Below are 19,092 nucleotides of genomic sequence, written 5' to 3'. Positions count from 1 at the left end.
TTTTCTTGTCCTTTACCCGCTACACTTCTCAACTTTCAGTGATTAAGTAAAATAGAAAATCAATTTAATATATTATAACCTGATTTATTTTTGCAGTTACAAGAAGCCTCATAAGACCAGTTTACGATGAGTTTTAAGCGAAGTCCTAGTAAAGTTTGGTGGGGGAGCGAAAGTTTGGAGTTTCGCGAAGTTTCCTCCAGTCCGGGAAGTCAGGATTCCGGTTTTTCGGATGCGGAAGGAAGTCCCCACAATACTGATAACAACCGGTAAGTAATTGGTAGTTTTCCTAAACAACTCTAAAAGTTGTAATTTTTTTATTAGGAAAAACATTTCTGAAAATAAGGAGAATAGTGGGCAACGCAACAAGGAACCAAACAACAACACTCCAAAGACTAGCAACCAAAATCATTTAGTGAAAAACATATTCAAAGGTATTACCAATAATAAAAGAACTTTTCTGGTAACTGATTGTTAATTTTGTTGGAAGGTACAGTGAATTCCAATGAAAACCTAAATTTGGCAAGTAATTACAAGGAAAAGCTCACTCCAGTCAAGCAGAACATTGATCACAGATTAGTCAAGTCTGACAGGAAAAATTCCCCACATGTTTTAAGAAAGTTTGCAACCGAAGTGCCATTTAGTGAACCCCCTAAAAGACAACGGTAAGTATACAGGGTTTACAAAAAGGGTTTTTGAAACAAACAATTACTAATTCACTTAATTAACGAGTAGTACCAAACGGACAATACTGATTGCATTCAACTCATTCTTTGTCTAATTTCAGTTACATAAAACATTCACCAAAAGTGACCAGAAAACTCTTCACAAGCCAACACGCCAAAGAATGCGTCGAAAACCCTAAACCTAATCAGTATTCAAAGCTCACACCAACAAACTCGGAATCAACCCAAGCAACAAATGAAGAAGAAGAAAACAGTCGCTTATCGCTGGACGATTACGATACCAGCAGCGAAATATCGGGAACGAAATCACTTCCGTTGACTCAAACCACTCCTCCAGTATCGCCGCGTTTGGAGAGGTCGGCTCCCTCAAAACTGAACCTCTCCAACTCATCCGATTTGCAACAATACGAAGCGGTGACGTGTTTCAACTCAACATCCAGCGAAAGCGAATTGGAACATATATTTGAGGAGTTTGAGGGACCTGGACATACCTCGACTCCTAAAGGTTTGGAGAGTATGAGGCATCGCAGACGGAATAGAGAGAGGTTGCAAGACAGGTTGAGGTTAAGGTACCCGGATAATGAGAGGTACGTTGCCTATACATTACATAACAGTGTTGTAATAAGTTTTTTACTGTAGAGTTCCTCCAATTTCCACGGATGGTGTTACCGTAGACAATAATGCGGTTATTCGTTGGCTAGAAGAAGCTAGAATCTCCATGGATCAGGAATGTACGACTACATTGCAGTTTAAGTCTATTGCTGCAGAATTGAACCAGAAAGTCAACCATTTGGCTGCTTGTGCAACTACTATTTTAAGGGGGCTTTTGTCTCATTGTCGGTGTATTGAGGCTGATTATAGGCAACTAAATAGGTGAGTGAATAGTCTTAGAAAAGCATACAATTTAATTAAATTATTTATACCAATTACGCCAAAAATACCTAAATTAGCAGTTAAAGAGAGAGTAACCATGACTTATTAAATTTAGTAGTTTTGTTTATCTGCAATCTGGAGTTAGCATGGTATAACTACAGATTTACATTTAACCGTTATTTGTAAAAGTGACTCTTACTTCATTACAATCAATTAAAATCTACACACTAGCTTTTTAACGTATAGTATACAAGGTTTTTGGTTTTGGAGTGTTTTAACAGGAAAACACCATTTCCCAGCTCGATACGAAAAAACTAACACACTGTGACTCTCTCTCTAAAGCTCAATTTTAAACAAAAAGCATATTTTGGTATTCTTTCAGTCTACGGCGCTAGAGGGCGTTTTGCAAATTTCCGTCAAACCTTTTCAGAACCCTTTCGGATTGAAATAAAAGCAAAAACATTCTCAAAGCTCTTTTTCCATGTAATTCTAGTGGCGTATTTATTTTCTTGCTACTGCGTTCCGTTTTACCAAAAATTGACTTAACTTTATTGGTCTAAATGGAAATTACAGTCAGCACACATGACTTCCATGTCACGTGGCTTTAAAAATATCACTCTAAACGCAAAAACTGTCTCGTGACAATTACGTGATTTCAGTACTTCAACTATAACATTTTGACATTTAAAACTGTCACGCGTCATTATGAATTCTATTTTTATATAATATCTTGCCATTTAAAAATCACGTCACCTTTAAAATTAAATTTGATCATTGATGAACATAGTAACGTGACAGTTTTTACCTTAAAAGAAGTTACGTGTCATTAAAAAACATCAGTTTAAACTTAAAAACGGTTACGTGACCGTTCAAATAATATTTTAACATTTAAACCAGTCATGTGACCTTTAGGCTTCCGTTTGACGTTAAAAAAAAACACCACATTTAAAACAAAATTTGATGAGTGATAATCGTCACGTGACTATTTTTACTGTAAAAAGAGTCACATGAACTTTAAAAATAAATTTGATTATTGGAAATTGTTACTTGGCCATTTAACTGTAAAAAAAGAGTCACGTAACCTTGCCCATAATATCAGTTTAAACTGAAAACGGTAACGTGACCCTTAAAATAATATTTTGCTTTAAAATGAAATTTGAGGACTCAAAATAGTCACGTGACCATATGCACCTTAAAAGGAGTCACGTTATTTTCAAAATATCAGTTACACTGAAAAACGATGACGTGACTCTTCAAATAATATTTTGCCATTTAAAACAGTCACGGCAATTTTAAAATTAAGTTTGATGATTGAAAATAGTCACGTGACCATATGCACCTTAAAAGGAGACACGTGATTTTCAAAATATTAGCTCAAACGGAAAAATGGTGATATGACCCTTCAAATAATATTTTGCCATTTAAAACAGTCACGGCAATTTTAAAATTAAGTTATTTGATGATTGAAAATAGTCACGTGACCACCTTGAAAGGAGACACGTGATTTTCAAAATATTAGTTCAAACTGAAAAACGGTGACGTGACTCTTCAAATAATATTTTGCCATTCAAGACAGTCACGTGACCTATAAAGTTAAACCCAACAATGGCTAAGTTGAGTTTAAGGACAGCTTTAGGGTTCGACAAGACAAGAAATCTTGTCTTGACTGATGATTTCTTGTCTTGTCTTGAAAAACAAATTCAAGAAATTGAAAAATCTTGTCTTGACGATTTCTTGAGAACCTCTTTCTTGTCTTGATTCAAGTAATTTCAAGATCTTGAAATTTCTTGATTAAGCGGGGATTTCCCGTCGCCCATGAAGTCTGGTTGTCATGGATAGGCGAAATGTGATTCCCAGGCGTTAATTTAATTTGCTTGATGATAAGTAGAAGGGAGGAAGGCAGTGAAGTTCGTGTTCGTAGATACTAAAGTATCTTCTATTGTTAATATTTTTGTGAGATGAGTGACTCTAGCAAGTCTGAGCCTTTTGGTTCCGATTCGGGCTCCGAATACCTACCAGGCAAAGGACAGAAAAGCTATTACAATAAAATGGACAGTGAAAGTGAAAATGACTCAAGTGATACACATGAGAACGATGACGGATCTAGTGGTACCAAAAAGGAAAAGCAGCCTCATTCTCAAATGTTAGAGAGTGGCAAAAGACAAGTTAAAGATTTTTTTCATGTGGAAGTGGGGAACAGAAGCAAAAAAAACAATGATAAGATAGCCAAATGTATACCATGTTTTGAAAAATTTGGAAAAAGTGTTTACCTAAAAATAAAAAATGCCGGCACTTCTCTCTCGCAACTCCAGCAACATCGGTACCTGCTGAAAGGTTATTTTCAAGAGCAGCTTTAACTGTGACCAAATCAAGAAATCGGCTAGCCCTGGATTCCGTAAGAAGTCTTATGTGCCTTAATTCCTGGCTTCTGAATTCGGATATAAAGAGCTCCACCAATACTTGTTAAGTGTTAAAATATTATTTGAAACATACTTGATATTTTTTGTTACCAGATAATACTTGAATTTTCTGATGTATGATCTTTATTTGTGTTTTATCTGTTAAGTTTTTATAATGAAACTTTAGTATTTATAATAATATAAGTGAAGTATATTCAGCATTTTATAATAATACTGCCTTTTTGGCAGTACTTTTCACTTTTTTTAAAGACACACTTATTTACTTACATAAAGATCTTCTGCCTTTTTTTTAAAAAAAATTACCTTTTCTTGTCAAAAAATCTTGATATTGACATAACATTTCTTGTCTTGTCTTGAATATACAAATCCATTTCTTGTCTTGATCTTGTCTTGAAATCAAGACAAGATCAAGACAAGATCTTGACATAATCAAGAAATTGGCGAACCCTAGACAGCTTAGATAAGTTTAGTTTAGACTGAGTTATTTTGCACCTTATCAGTCACATTCAAACGTGAACTCAGCTTAAGTTGTACTTAAAATCGACTTGGAAGTGTCGGGAAAACAGGCATTAGGGGCCTCTTTAAGGAGTGACAAGGCAAAAAGTGATAGGGTGCACCAGCTCTGTCTCTGTTAATTGAGGAGTTACAAAAAAGTGTAAATAAGGAAAGTTGTAGGAAATTTCATGCTCTACAAGATTGTATACAGGGTAATTCAAATTCGACCCTCACCATTGGGATCTCAGAAACCATAAGAGATACGAGAAAGTTTAAATTGGGGCAAAGTTGCGCAATTTAAAGCTCAACCAAATGCTGTTTTAAAATTTTTGATTTTCCGAGTACTTCCGAAGATATCCGAAAAAAACTGAAAATTTGATTTTTTGTTTTTATTTATTTCTAACCTTATTTGAAGAGATATCCCAAAACTAAAAGCATCTTTTCATTGCCACTTTTTCCTAGCTATTCGATGATGGATTCAAATTTGCCACACGACGTTTCGTTTTTTGGCAGCCATCATCAACTTTCTTTTTTCTTATGGGCGCCATATTGGATTTTTAGCCCACCAAATAGTACGTTTTATTCTGATTTTAGTGATGTATAATAACTTATGATTTGCTTCATAAATAACAAAATAATTCAATAAAAACTATTTTTACTTTAGTTATTGGCTTTGAGTTAATGGGCCGTTTTATAAAATGTCATTATTTGACAGTACTTGTCAAACACGATAATTCGGTCAATCATAGTTAAAAATGTATCTAGAAAAGAAATCCCCGCAGAAAATGTTATTATTATACAAGCATTGCTGAACTATTTAGGTTAATCAGAAAAAGAGATTTGTTAGCATTATCTCTAACTTAAAAGGCTTATTTATGTTTCCAAGAGAAAGATCATCATTTTAGGAACTTCATTTTTTGCCAAATTTCAATTTTTTATAATGTTAAGTGCAAGTTTATAGTTATTTATACAGCAAGTGACAAACCATTTTTTATTTATTCATATTTATTCGAGTGAATAAACCGGTTTAAGTCACGTGTCTTATACAGTATTTTATTAAATTTCGACTTTTTATATTAAAATAAAAACTAAAATTACAGTTCTATTAAATTTGCACCGCGCCCCGTAGATGTAACATTGATGTTTGTTTGTTTACATCTGTAAATAGGCGAATGTCATTCAGAGTGATTTAATAGTTATTTATACAGCAAGTGACTTAAACCATTTTTTATTCACGAAAAGAACAACTAGGTCCACAAGCGTAGCAAGTGGCATAAGCTCTTTGAGTGAATAAACCGGTTTAAGTCACGTGTACACCTTTGTGACTAAGTATGTTCAGGCTAATTGCGTGTGACAAGTACTACCAAGTAATCTTCATAAAACGTCTCATTAACTCAAAGCTAACTAAGGTAAAAATCTCTAAAAGCTCTAATGATCGTCCGAATTATCGTGTTTGACAAGTACTGTCAAATAATGACATTTTTTAAAACTGCCCATTAACTCAAAGCCAATAACTAAAGTAAAAATAGTTTTTATTGAATTATTTTGTTATTTATGAAGCAAATCATAAGTTATTATACATCACTAAAATCAGAATAAAACGTACTATTTGGTGGGCTAAAAATCCAATATGGCGCCCATAAGAAAAAAGAAAGTTGATCATGGCTGCCAAAAAACGAAACGTCGTGTGGCAAATTTGAATCCATCATCGAATAGCTAGGAAAAAGTGGCAATGAAAATATGCTTTTAGTTTTGGGATATCTCTTCAAATAAGGTTAGAAATAAATAAAAACAAAAAATCAAATTTTCAGTTTTTTTCGGATATCTTCGGAAGTACTCGGAAAATCGAAATTTTTAAAACTACATTTGGTTGAGCTTTACATTGCGCAACTTTGCCCCAATTTAAACTTTCTCGTATCTCTTATAGTTTCCGAGATCCCAATGGTGAGGGTCGAATTTGAATTACCCTGTATACAGTGTGACCCATTTAGAATGGAAACACCCCTATAAAATTTTAGGTTTTTAACCGATTTCAATGATTTTTTTTTTGAAATAATTAGGAATGAAATGTCTATTATGGGAGAAAATTTTAAATATTTATTTCAGTTTTCAGGTCATATTACGAGACTTTTTCTTGATAGAAAATGGAGAATTTTTATTAGCGATTTTTTTATTGAAAAAATTACTACGCCACTGGATCTATAGTGCTTTCAAATAGCTGTGACCAAATTTATTTTTTATTTTTTTTTTGATTTTTTTTTTTGATTTTTTTTTTTTGATTTTTTTTTAATTTTTTTTTTTTGATTTTTTTTTTTTTTGATTTTTTTTTTTTTAGAAATTAATTTATTAATAAGTAATAATAAACAAATAAATAGTAACACCATTTCTATGGCAACAGTTGATGCAGGGTGTTCTTTTGTGACCGTTAGCTTAGAGGATTTTTGAATTTTAATTTGTCATAACTTTGTTATTAATGAATGGATTTTCATGAAATTTTGGTGACAGCTATTTGAAAGCACTATAGATCCAGTGGCGTAGTAATTTTTTCAATAAAAAAATCGCTAATAAAAATTCTCCATTTTCTATCAAGAAAAAGTATCGTAATATGACCTGAAAACTGAAATAAATATTTAAAATTTTCTCCCGTAATAGACATTTCATTCCTAATTATTTCAAAAAAAAAAATCATTGAAATCGGTTAATAACCTAAAATTTTATAGGGGTGTTTCCATTCTAAATGGGTCACACTGTATATATTTTTGGCATTAAAAGCTTTGTTAAGAAATTACAAGGCAAAAAATGACAGGGTGCACCAAACTGGTTTTTTTAAACTAACTCCAATTCGACCGTGATTTTGACTGAAAAATAGGATAGTGTTATCACTTTTAACGCAATATAGTTAAGATGTGACTCTTCTTGTTTTCTCCTGTACTATTTAAATATTTCTACATACGTATTTTTCTATTACTTAATGTACTAATGCATTTTTTTCAGTGAATCAACCAAAACCAACTATCTAGTACAAAGTTTGGCTGGCAATATCCTAGATTTTCTTAAAATCCACACGTCGCAAGTCAGCTCGAAAACCTTAAGACTGTACGACCAAATCAAAGATTCCGAGGCTAGCAGCGCCTTGGGCCCCCTTAGTGAACTTTTCAACGAATGGCAAAAAATTCAAAATCAAGTTCTAGTCAACGAAATTAGGAAATTGGTGGGAAAACTGGAAGATCCTACATCTGATATTGATCTTAGGGCCACCTTAACTGGAATCACTTCCGTTGCTTTGAGAAACACTGATTTGATTGATCATTTTGTGAAGGTAAGTTTGTTTGCTTTTCAGTTTATGCAGCTAAATAAAAATGCTTTCAGACTGACATAATTCCTGTGCTACTGATACTTTGCGAAAGATGTGAGGGATCATCTTTAAGAGCGCTCATTCTTAGAGCCTTAAGTACAATGTGCACCAAATCGACCTCAATTAGATACTTTGAAAAGTATTCAGGAATTCAAATTATCACAGACACTCTAGAAGACCATTCCAAACCTGAGCCTGAGCGAAGCGAAGCTGTGGCGTTATTAGCTCAAGTGACTGCACCATGGTTAGAAGACAACCATTCGGTATGTTTCTTATTGTTTCACAAATATTTGAGTCTTATGACTGTAATTTCAGATTAAGGGTTTGCAACTATACGCCAAAAGGCTCATATCTACAATCACTAAATTTGCTGCCACAACCAAATGTTGCCAAAACTTGTTACTTTGCGCTGCAGCCTTAGCAAACTTAAGCTCATTGGATAATCACTTTATTCAATACTTGATCGAATGCGGATCAGCTTCCATTCTACTATCAGCAGTGAAAAACAGAGGCCCAATGGTCAGTGTGTACTTGTTAGAGCAGGTTGCAACATTGCTAGCCAACATGGCAGCTGTGGAGTTGGCTAGAAAACAGTTAACTGCCACCGAGGTGATAGTTTTACTATAATATTAATTTACTTCCATATATAGTTATTTTTCCGGTTATTTTAATAAAAGGATTGTGATTATAGGCACCTGCAGCATTGATACATTTTCTGCGATCTCCTAAAGTTACCCACAATGAAGATGTTGAACGTAGACTGCAGCAAAAAAGTGTGATAGCATTATCCAGGTTGTGTAGCGATGTGGAAGCTTCGAAGCAAGTGGTTGAGAATGGTGGATTGAACAAGTTGGTACAGCTGTGCAGGGAACGAAATGAGAGGTTCAGTAGTGATGCGGTCTTGGTGGCAGCTCTGGTAAGTTTTGTAGTTAAAACAATGCTAAAAATGGCCTTAAAGCTCTACTTAATCTTTCTCAGGCTACTTTAAGAAAAATAGCAGAGGCTTGTGGCAAGGAAGTTCTGAACGCAGAAGACTGTCAAGAACTAGTGGAACCAAAGCTTTTAGATTCATTCTTGACCTATTCAACCCAAAATGAAAGTTACGTTTAAGTTACCGTAAAATAATTAATAAATGTATACCTATTTATTGAAATAAGTATATCAAAATGTAGATACTTTCACCTCTGCATAACCATTATAGTCGATTATATTTGACGCACAAATGGCTCTGTCAAGTCAATCTCCATAAAATCTTTATTTCGTAGCTAAAAGCTGCCCAACAAACGACTGATCTTCAAGGGCTAAAGTTCACGGATTTGTCACATGTCACATGTGTAAAGTTGCAAAATTTAACTATTTAAGTCACTTGTCCTGCTGCCGCGCCGCCATGACACCATGACTGACCCACACCATTTGACTTCGTTACGTGGATCTTTAAATTTAAAAATCTTTCAATTCTCATGAAGTTTTAATGTGTATGTGTTAAACGTAGGTACGTCGTTTTTGTGCTGTCCAGGCAAGAAACTGAACGTCATCAGTCTATGATTTGACCACCCTTCTGACTAATTCTTCATTTCCCGGTCTTTAATCACGGTTTTTCCCTCCTATAGAATTAAAGACCATTAGATTGCACTCGATCATGCCAACTCTGGGGTTAATTATCTACTTAATAGAATGACAGCTAGCGGACATGTAACAAATCGGTGAATTTTAGCCCCTGAAGATGAGTCGGCTATACACTCAAAACATGTTGGGCAGCTTTTAGCTACGAAATAAAAATTTTGTGGTAATTGACTTTGTGTTTTTTGCTTATACAGGGTGTCCGGAAAATACGTGTACAACGTTTGACGACAGACTCCTGACGTCAAAATATGTCGATCTAAGCCGACTTAGTTATATCCAAAATTGTCTCGTTTAGCCGGTAGAGGGCGTCAAAAATTTGTAAAAATATTGGTTTTTTACTAAATTACGTGAAAACCTGCTAATGGATTTTAATGAATTTTAGTATGTAGACTTACTATAAAATGACGTTTTCTAGTAGTATAGTCACCGGCTGTAAATAAGTGGAAGTGTTATAAAAGTGATATAATACGTCAACATTTCTCCTCATTTTTTATATGAACGGCGTTATGACAACCCAGATATTTTTGTCGAGTGACCGGAAGTATTTTGAAGCTATTTTACCTCTTTAATATTTCCCGGTGGATGAGCTGTTTCGCCAGAAAAAAAAAATTTACAATTACCTGCATACATCAAAGTAGGTATAATAAAGTTGAAATTATCTATTGTAAGAAACTAAGTAAACCAAACACATTACTTAAGCAAATGTGTAAAATGACCGCCATCTTGCTGAATACACTTATCAATACTCTTTAAGAAATGAAATTGTACCCAATATTTTTACAAATTTTTGACGCCCTCTACCGGCTAAACGAGACAATTTTGGATATAACTAAGTCGGCTTAGATCGACATATTTTGACGTCAGGAGTCTGTCGTCAAACGTTGTACACGTATTTTCCGGACACCCTGTATACTTACACTACAACTCCACTGTGTGAAGATGGACTACTTCTTTTCCCTGTAATGTTGGTTTACGTCTAGTTTACCATGGCGGAAACCATAACTATACGGTCTAGGGCGGTAAAGTAAAAATCTACTTCTATTCTAACGGTGACTGCCAGTTAGTTTGATTGACATGTTAGGCGGTTTACTGGTGGTCAAATTGTTAAATAAAATTTAATGACCATTACTTTTTTTTATGTATAGAAAAACAATTTGTGCGTAAAACGATCCTTGACCAAATAGAGTCAATCAAACTTCTGTCTTCTTCTTTCAGCCCTTGATACGTAAATAACTATTGCAATCGTATGGCTATATTTCTATAATATAATGTACCTAATCCTTATTATATTTGTTCAGAATGATGACCAGGTTATATTCTTATTTACACAGAGTAGTTCACTACTTTGCTAAAAAGTCTTACTAATCACATTAAATAGCTTAAATTTTAAGTGATTCAAAACTAAATCCAAGATTTGAGGTCAACTTTAAGAATTTTATCAATCAATCAAAAAAGTTTTCTTGATTTCAGTTAACAAAAAGAGAAATGTGGTCATACTTAAGTCGCATATGGTTCTGTGTATGTATTTTTCTAGTAGTTGCGCTCATTTAGGTATTGTTTTGTTTTTCATATTTTACATGTGGTTTTGTGAATAAATAAATTATCTTTTAGTTGATACTTGTTGAAAAAAACGTAATATATAACATCCGAAAAACCAGCTCCAATTTTGATTTATTACTTACATTCAAGTTCAAATGTATAGTAATTATAAGAACGTAAGGCACTATTTCTCTAATAGAGAAATGCACCGAGTACAACGTACCCCTACATCTGGCGTTCGTCGACTACGAAAAGACCTTTGACTCGGTTGAGACCTGGGCGGTTCTGAACGCAATGAACGAGGCAAGAATAGACACAAGATACTCCAATCTTATAAAACACATCTACGAAAACGCTACATTGCAAGTAGCCATTGACGAAGATACATCAACGGATAAGATTAAAATAGAAAAAGGAGTCCGCCAAGGGGATACCATATCCCCTAAACTATTCACATTGGCATTGGAAAGCGCCTTTAAAAACTTGGCCTGGGAAAACAAAGGTATCAATGTAGATGGAACCAATTTTGGTGGATGATGGAAATAATTTTGAGTTACTACCCCACATACTGCGAAGAAAATACAAATAAATCGTGATAAAAACACTTTATCAGTAGCCACAGCCCAAAAATCTGGTAAGTTGCATTCATAACCTCATTCAATGTCTCTACTAAACTTATTTACTTTGTAGCAAAATTCTTAAAGAAAACACTGGTTTTGCTTGCAAATATTTAATGAGGATGACCGAATCACCTATCTCAAGCCTCTTCATAACACTACCAAACGATTTAAAGTGATGAAAACAGTGGACAATGAAGATCTTTGAAGATAAGTTTCCTACTGTACAGGGTCAACAACAAAGGGGCCAAATACTTCCTTCATAAGTGGTGTGATTTAGTTTCAATGTGCTTAACTTCATGGACTATCATCAGCGAGGGTCTTCACCAGTGTTGCAATTAAAACTTAAAATGATTTAGTGTTGATATCTGACTTAAATCTCAAAATTTGATGTGCCTGTGAAATGTGAATAATCTTAAACTGGCTATAAAACCTCTGAGAAACCCCTTCTAACAAGAGAATATGGACTTACACAGTCAAATTATCAGTCAGGTGACAAAAGTTTTTGTATATGGGTAGGTATTGTTGAAAAAACAACTTTCCTGTCGCAAATAGACTTTTGTGTTTAACATACGATTTTAAGTGGACTGTATTTAAATTAAACGATGCACATTAATAGGACTCACCTGCTCTTGTCGTTGTCACAAAATTATCGGTACCGAAGCCAGACTATTTGAAGCGGCTGTACGACGCGTACTGCCGGATTTTGTCCGCATAAATGTGCATTAACGCGAGGAATTTGTACATAAAAAATTATACTAAAAAAAACATGAAATCCCCGAATTAGTTCATTCGATCAACAACAGGGAATTAAAAAAAACTGTATGAGTTTCCAACATTCCGCCCACCATAAAACCTATGGTTGTGGTTTTATCCCAAAAAAAACATATAAATGAAATTAGGCAAAAAGGAGAAAAGGAAAAAAAAAAAAAAAAAAAAGAAAGAAAAAATAAACTAGATTACTAAATCAAGAAAAGGCAATAAAAGAAAGGTTATGTTTGCAAGTCATTGTCCTGGTAAAGGACAAAGCTTGACGACTGGACGCTGCAATAAACCGCCTTGTACCTTTAAGGTAACGACGCGAACAGTACCGTCAGCACCTGGATGCACCTTGATCACCCGTCCTAATACCCATTGTTTAGGAGGCGTGCGCTCGTCTTTGATAAGAACCAACGTGTTTGGCTTAATGTTAGGCAGACGGGTTAGCCATTTAGAGCGCTGTTGCAAAGTATGCAAGTAATCTTGGTTCCAACGCTTCCAAAAATCAACATGCATCTTCTGCAGAAGCTGCCATCTATCCAAACGATTCAAAGGAATGTGTGTTACGTCTGGCTCGGGGAACCCCGTGAGTGGTTCCATTGTCAAGAAGTGACCAGGAGTAAGTGGAGACAAGTCATTTGGGTCATCACTAATAGGTGAAAGGGGACGTGAATTTAAAAGACACTCAATCTGGGTTAGCAGAGTGTAGAATTCTTCGTAGGTAAGAATTTGTTCGCCAGTAACACGGTACAAATGACTTTTCACAGACTTAACTCCGGCTTCGCTGAGGCCGTTGAAATGAGGAGCACCTGGAGGGTTGAAATGCCACTTAATTGACAATTCCTTACAAGCCATTTGAGAAAAGGCAAGAAGCTGATTATACGCTCCTTTAAAGTTTGTTCCCTGGTCTGAATGAATTTCGGACACTCGACCTCTTCGCGCCATAAAACGGCGAAAGGCCGCTAGAAAGGTATCCGATGACAAATCGGAGGATAATTCCAAATGAATTGCCTTTGTACTGCAACATACAAAAAGACAAATATAGGCTTTAGTAGGTTTTCCTCCCCGATACCTTCCCATAGTAATGGAAAACGGTCCCGCATAGTCAAGACACACTTGAGAGAATGCTTTAACTTGGGTTAGTCTAAATGAAGGAAGATCGGCCATGAATGGCGCATAAGAGCGAGGTTTCATGCGAAAGCATTTGATACATCTAGACAGGCAGCGATAAATTGCGGAACGGGGAGATAATATCCAGAAATTCTGAATGATTAAATTGTGCAAAGTCTTCATTCCTGGATGAAAATTATCATTATGACTCTGTTCGATAATCAGTTCACATAATCTGTGATTTTTCGGTAATAAAACAGGAAATTTAGCATCTATAGATAACGAGGAGTTTCTAAGCCTGCCGCCCACCCTAAGGAGACCCACTTCGTCTATAAAAGGGGCCAACTTTCTAAAAGGTTTAGGTAAAGGGCTGTTATTACGACAGTTTTGTAGAATATTCGAAAAACTTTCTTCCTGGGCGTGTAATAGGAGCAGAACCATGGACCTTTGCATAGCATCCTTTGGAATAGTTTCCTGAAAGGAAGAAATCTGTCTTCTGGTGCGAGAAATAAACGTTAAAACGCAAGCAAGGACTCGTTGAACTTTTCGCAATGAGGAAAACTTAAACAGAAGATCTGTTAAAATAGAAGAATCAGCCTTGGTTACGTGAAGAGACAACTGTTTCTCCTCAGAAGATGTTTCAGGGGTACCATCCGACACTACTGAGCGCTGAGTTGGCCACATATGACAAGGGTGAGTAAGAAATTCGGGACCCTTCCACCACAATTTATGCTCGAAAAGTTCTAGAGGAGTGAGACCTCTGGATGCGCAATCGGCTGGGTTCAGGTCCGTAGGAACGTATTTCCATGAAGAAGAAGGAATCAACTCTTGAATACGGGCCACTCGATTAGCCACAAATGTTTTCCATCTGTGTGGCGAACTAAGAATCCAAGCAAGAGTGACTTGTGAATCAGACCAAGCATATACTGCATCAATGGTGAGCAGCTTTTCATAAGAGGATATAACAAACGTTAGTAAGTCGGCTAATAAATAAGCGGCACATAGTTCGAGTCGAGGTAATGAAACTATTTTGAGTGGCGATACACGAGATTTGCCCGCTACCAAGGAGCATTCTGTTTGTCCGTTACTGGAAATTGACCTGAAATACACAGCACAACCGTAGCCGCAAGAACTCGCATCGCAAAATCCATGGACTTCCACACGCGTAGTTGATCCTAGGCACGACATAAGACGAGGAATGCGAATTTTAGAAATTTCAGACAATTCAGAGGTTATTTTTTCCCAAGTTTTTACAATTTCATGAGATGGTATTTCATCCCAATCAGATTTGGACAACCATAAAAGTTGCAAAATGCGCTTAGCAAGGAAAATCATTGGAGACAAAAACCCAACAGGATCAAATATTCTAGCAATTTGAGACAATATGTTCCGTTTTGTACAGGGTACGTTGATTGGAGTATAACAATATGAAAATATGTCATTTTGTGGATGCCATTGGAGACCTAAAACCTTTACAAAATTAGGACCATCACTATCAAAAGTCAATGGCATCTGTGGATCAATAGCTTTTACCGCAGATAATAATTCGGAGCAGTTGCTGGCCCATTTTCTCAATTCAAAACCTCCCTTTTCAAGCAAAGAGATCAGCTCTTGTTGTAATTTAAGAATGTCTTTCACTGATTCAGCACCAGCAACGCAGTCATCTACGTAGACCGATTCGTCTAAAACCTTGGCCGCTAGAGGATGATTATTTCGCTCAAAAGCGGCTAATTCTTTCAGGGTTCTTAAGGCTAAATAAGGCGCAGAAGATACTCCAAAAGTGACCCGATTTAAATGGTATTCCTTGATACTCTCATCGGTCGAAAAACGCCAAAGAAAACGTTGATATTTTCTATATTCTGGCTTGATCAGTATTTGGCAGTACATCTGTTTAATGTCGCAAACAAATACGTATGGGTATATTCGAAATCTTAACAAAATAGAGGACAAGTTTTGATGCAGTTTAGGTCCAGCAAACAGTGTATCATTCAAGCTTAAACCCGCGGTACCCTTTGCGCTAGCGTCGAAGACAACACGGAGTTTAGTAGAGACGCTGTCTGGTTTAAGCACACAATGATGTGGCAAATAAAATGCGGTTTTAGACTGATAATCTGAAGTAGAAACCTCGGAAATATATTCCTTTTCAATGTACTCTTTTATAAAATGTACGTATTTTAAATGAAGTTCAGGGTTTTTATGTAATCTAGACTCTAGATATGTAAATCGCCGAAGGGCTTGTGAGTATGTATCACCAAAGTTCGGGTCTTGATGTTTAAATGGAAGTGGAACTATGAATCTACCTGAAGCATCACGAGTCAACAAGGAAGTGTAGATACTTTCACAACGCTGTTCATCAGGAGACAACAACTTCCTAGAAGTTGGCACTTCTTCCAGTTCCCAGAATTTTTTAAGTGCTAGTTCCATATGAGGATTCAAAGAAACATGACAGCTTACGAGAGAAGAATTTGATGGTACATTTCCAGCTGGACCCTGTAAAATCCAACCAAAGATGGTTCTAAGTGCAACAGGTTGACCTGCGTGACCAAAGATTTGACCAGATCGTAGTATATAAGGTACTAATTCTGCACCCAACAGAATATCTATGGAACTAGGGATTTGAAATTGAGGATCAGCTAGAGGTAAGTCTTGAATGTGCTGCCAATTGGTGGTATCAATTACCATTTTCGGTTGGTCTGAGCAGACTTTGGGTAAAAGAATGGCTTCAAACTCAAACCCTGGCTCAGATTTGCCAAAAGGCTTAATAATACAATGGGCTTTACCATAAGTCGGATTAGAAATTTGGTTATTGATGCCTTCAAGAGGAGTAGAGCACGGGTAACGCTTTAAGCCTAAACGATTGGCACAGCGTTCCGAAATGAAGTTGGCCATGCTAGCCGTATCAAGTAAAATTCGCGCCTTTTGATAATTCCCGAAAGCATCAAGAATTTCAACGATAGCGGTAGATAGTAAAATTGATCTTTGGTGCCCAAATGGCGAGGTGCACGAGAGTGCTGAAGCCGTTGAGGCAGTTTGAGAGTTTTGTACTCCATCAGAGTTTTGAGCTGCATCTGCAAGGTTATTTGAGGCTTGTGGGCCGTGAAAAGATGATGATTGAGAAGTTCCAGAATTTTGATTGTAAATTCTTGGAGAACCTAAATGAAGCAATGTGTGATGTTGTAAGTTACACATTTTACACCGCACTGTAGAAAGACAGTTACGTACGGTATGACGTGAACGCATACAGTTGACACACAAATTGTGACTCTTAACCAAAGCCAGTCGTTCGTGAGGTGATTTAGCTAAAAATAAAGAACATCGATACAAAGCATGAGACGCTGTACATAAGGGGCACTTTCGATCGACTGCATTTTGTTGGCCCTTATCTAAAACATTATTATTAAATAAAATATCGGTTCTATGAGTGTCGTTGAACTGACATTTGCTTCGGGGATTTTGATTAGCAACCTCAGATTTACCTTTAGAAGCAGGCGTCATGAACTCCACCGACTCCAAAGCCTTGCATTGATTATTCAAAAAAGTTGACAGCATAGCATATGTGGGAAACTCTACAGTACTATGTTCAATTTCAAAATCCATTCTGGTTTTTGTATCGAGTTTTTGTAAAAGTATATTGAAGATTATGAAATCCCACGAATTTGTATCAAAATTCAAACCTCTCAAAGAAGCAAGATTTTCAGAAAAGGTGTCAATTAACCGGCGAATATCTTTAGCCGTAGGCTTGAAGATGGGTTGTGTCAAATAAATTTCATTGAAATATGCAGTGGCTAAAACACGCTTATTTTGGAAACGAGTCTTCAAGGCATCATATGCTATCTGATAATTTGGGGCAGTTAACGGAATGGACTTGATTAAGTTGAGAGCATCAGCTTTAAGTGATGTCGTTAAATAATGAAACTTTTCTATGTCTGATAGAGTTGGGTTAGTATGAATAACACTGTTAAATAAGTCGTAGAATGCAGGCCATTGCTTCAAATTTCCATCGAAAACAGGTATGTTGATTTTTGGAAGTTTTGGAGTTAAAGTTGAAGTAAACTGCGTTGACGTTTCCTGCTGAGCAGTCGCAGACAATGTAAGTTCAAATTTTTTCCCTTTAACGTCATAAACATATTTATCTGCTAGACTTCGAATTTTATCTTCTAACTGAAATTCCGCGTCAGTTGAAATCAAAGAAACAATGGAGTTATGATACTCTCTAAACTCATCATGAATAGAGTCGACAAATTCCAATCTTGCAAACAAGTTTTGCTTATAAAACTGATCATCGGTATTATTCACCGCATAATTATAAATTTCTGACAATCTTTGTAATGACACTTTACGTCGCAGTCTAAGTTTATTCAGTTCGACAATGATATCTGCATCCGTCATTTTAGCTTATTGTTATTACTATACAAATTTAAATCAGATTTATATTTTAAATTGGTTTAAGAAATTGTCGACCCAAACTGAAAGTATACTACAAACTTGGTTTTTATCGCACGCAGATAAGCTAAAAATAGCCCAAACCCCAAATGCCTAAAATGCCCGAATGTACGGGTGATCAAGTGTACAGCAAAAAAGTGTTCAAGTTGTTTTAAAGTAAAATAATAACGACGTACAAATCACAAAATGCAGATGAGTTGCTCAAAAATGTTTGTTGTGTGACGATTTTGCCAAGCAATTAGTAATTCTGAAGAGAAATGAGCTAATTGTTGGATATAAGTAATGTAATACTAATTAGATATTTCTGAAGAGAAATGAACTAATTCGAGAAAATATCCGGCTCGAAGTGGCCAAAATGTCGCAAATAGACTTTTGTGTTTAACATACGATTTTAAGTGGACTGTATTTAAATTAAACGATGCACATTAATAGGACTCACCTGCTCTTGTCGTTGTCACAAAATTATCGGTACCGAAGCCAGACTATTTGAAGCGGCTGTACGACGCGTACTGCCGGATTTTGTCCGCATAAATGTGCATTAACGCGAGGAATTTGTACATAAAAAATTATACTAAAAAAAACATGAAATCCCCGAATTAGTTCATTCGATCAACAACAGGGAATTAAAAAAAACTGTATGAGTTTCCAACATTTCCAATTGAGCTATCTACATGAGCTGTTCTATTCTAGGTTTAGGTAGGTATTAACATTATAATTGTGTTCTTTTTTCCACACACTCAATTGTTCCAAATAAAACTTTGTACACTGAACATTTGTATTAATTATTTATTCACAGTTCAAGGTACAGTATACATTTTCTTCAAGTGAAAAGCTTAGGTACAATAGGTGGCAAAGAAAACTGGTCTTACCACATAAACAGTGATTGTTCCACAGATTGAGTGTGAGTGGGTGAACCTTTCACCATACAAGCTATGCTAAAAACAACTTTGTCTTACTAACCTAATGTTTGTTTGGATAATAGTGGAGTTCCAAATTAGCAAAGGTAGGTGAAATGTAGTGATTGAAAGTCTCTAAAGAGAAACAATTTGCTTCTAATTCAATACACCATGTCACAGGACATACTTTTACTAATCAAATGTGAACTCGAGTTACACATTACTTGCAAATAAACTATGTTTGGTTAGTAGACATTTTACAAGTATCCTTGTAGGTGA

The 19,092-nt window shown here is 35.7% G+C and overlaps 2 protein-coding genes and 2 long non-coding RNA genes across 8 annotated transcripts in view; 2 read left to right on the top strand and 2 right to left on the bottom strand.

Moving 5' to 3' along the window:
- insc (spindle orientation adaptor protein inscuteable) overlaps positions 1-8,997 on the top strand; it is a 33,121-nt gene extending 24,124 nt beyond the window's left edge. For 4 of the 5 annotated variants that reach the window (XM_081996207.1, XM_081996206.1, XM_081996208.1 and 1 more), the window contains exons 2-11: positions 97-266; positions 322-431; positions 488-662; positions 785-1,270; positions 1,323-1,556; positions 7,466-7,790; positions 7,841-8,089; positions 8,142-8,435; positions 8,518-8,742; positions 8,805-8,997. In XM_081996207.1, the coding sequence (XP_081852333.1) occupies positions 127-266; positions 322-431; positions 488-662; positions 785-1,270; positions 1,323-1,556; positions 7,466-7,790; positions 7,841-8,089; positions 8,142-8,435; positions 8,518-8,742; positions 8,805-8,936 (2,370 nt within the window). In that variant the 5' untranslated portion in view covers positions 97-126 and the 3' untranslated portion in view covers positions 8,937-8,997. The remainder of the gene's footprint in view (positions 1-96; positions 267-321; positions 432-487; positions 663-784; positions 1,271-1,322; positions 1,557-7,465; positions 7,791-7,840; positions 8,090-8,141; positions 8,436-8,517; positions 8,743-8,804) is intronic. The other variant, XM_081996210.1, reaches the window with a different exon arrangement.
- Positions 8,998-9,062: 65 nt separating this feature from the next.
- LOC145740639 (uncharacterized) lies at positions 9,063-10,637 on the bottom strand. The gene is made up of 2 exons (XR_014181489.1): positions 10,354-10,637; positions 9,063-9,634 (listed from the first exon to the last, which is right to left on the bottom strand). It is a non-coding gene; the product is annotated as an uncharacterized LOC145740639 (long non-coding RNA).
- A 3-nt stretch (positions 10,638-10,640) lies between these two features.
- On the top strand, positions 10,641-12,562 carry LOC145740643 (uncharacterized). Its single transcript, XR_014181494.1, has 2 exons — positions 10,641-11,622; positions 11,679-12,562. It is a non-coding gene; the product is annotated as an uncharacterized LOC145740643 (long non-coding RNA).
- A 48-nt stretch (positions 12,563-12,610) lies between these two features.
- Positions 12,611-17,863, bottom strand: LOC145724033 (uncharacterized). Its single transcript, XM_081972101.1, has one exon. It carries the CDS (start codon positions 17,861-17,863, stop codon positions 12,611-12,613), a length of 5,253 nt encoding a protein of 1,750 aa, XP_081828227.1.
- Between the last annotated feature and the right edge of the window lie 1,229 nt (positions 17,864-19,092).

The sequence above is a fragment of the Ips typographus genome, linkage group LG2, assembly GCF_016097725.1.
Source record: "Ips typographus isolate SLU linkage group LG2, UJ_Ityp_2.0, whole genome shotgun sequence".
NCBI lineage: Eukaryota > Metazoa > Arthropoda > Insecta > Coleoptera > Curculionidae > Ips > Ips typographus.
The sequence above is the reverse complement of the archived record's forward strand: the minus strand, read 5'-3'. Positions and strand labels throughout refer to the sequence as shown.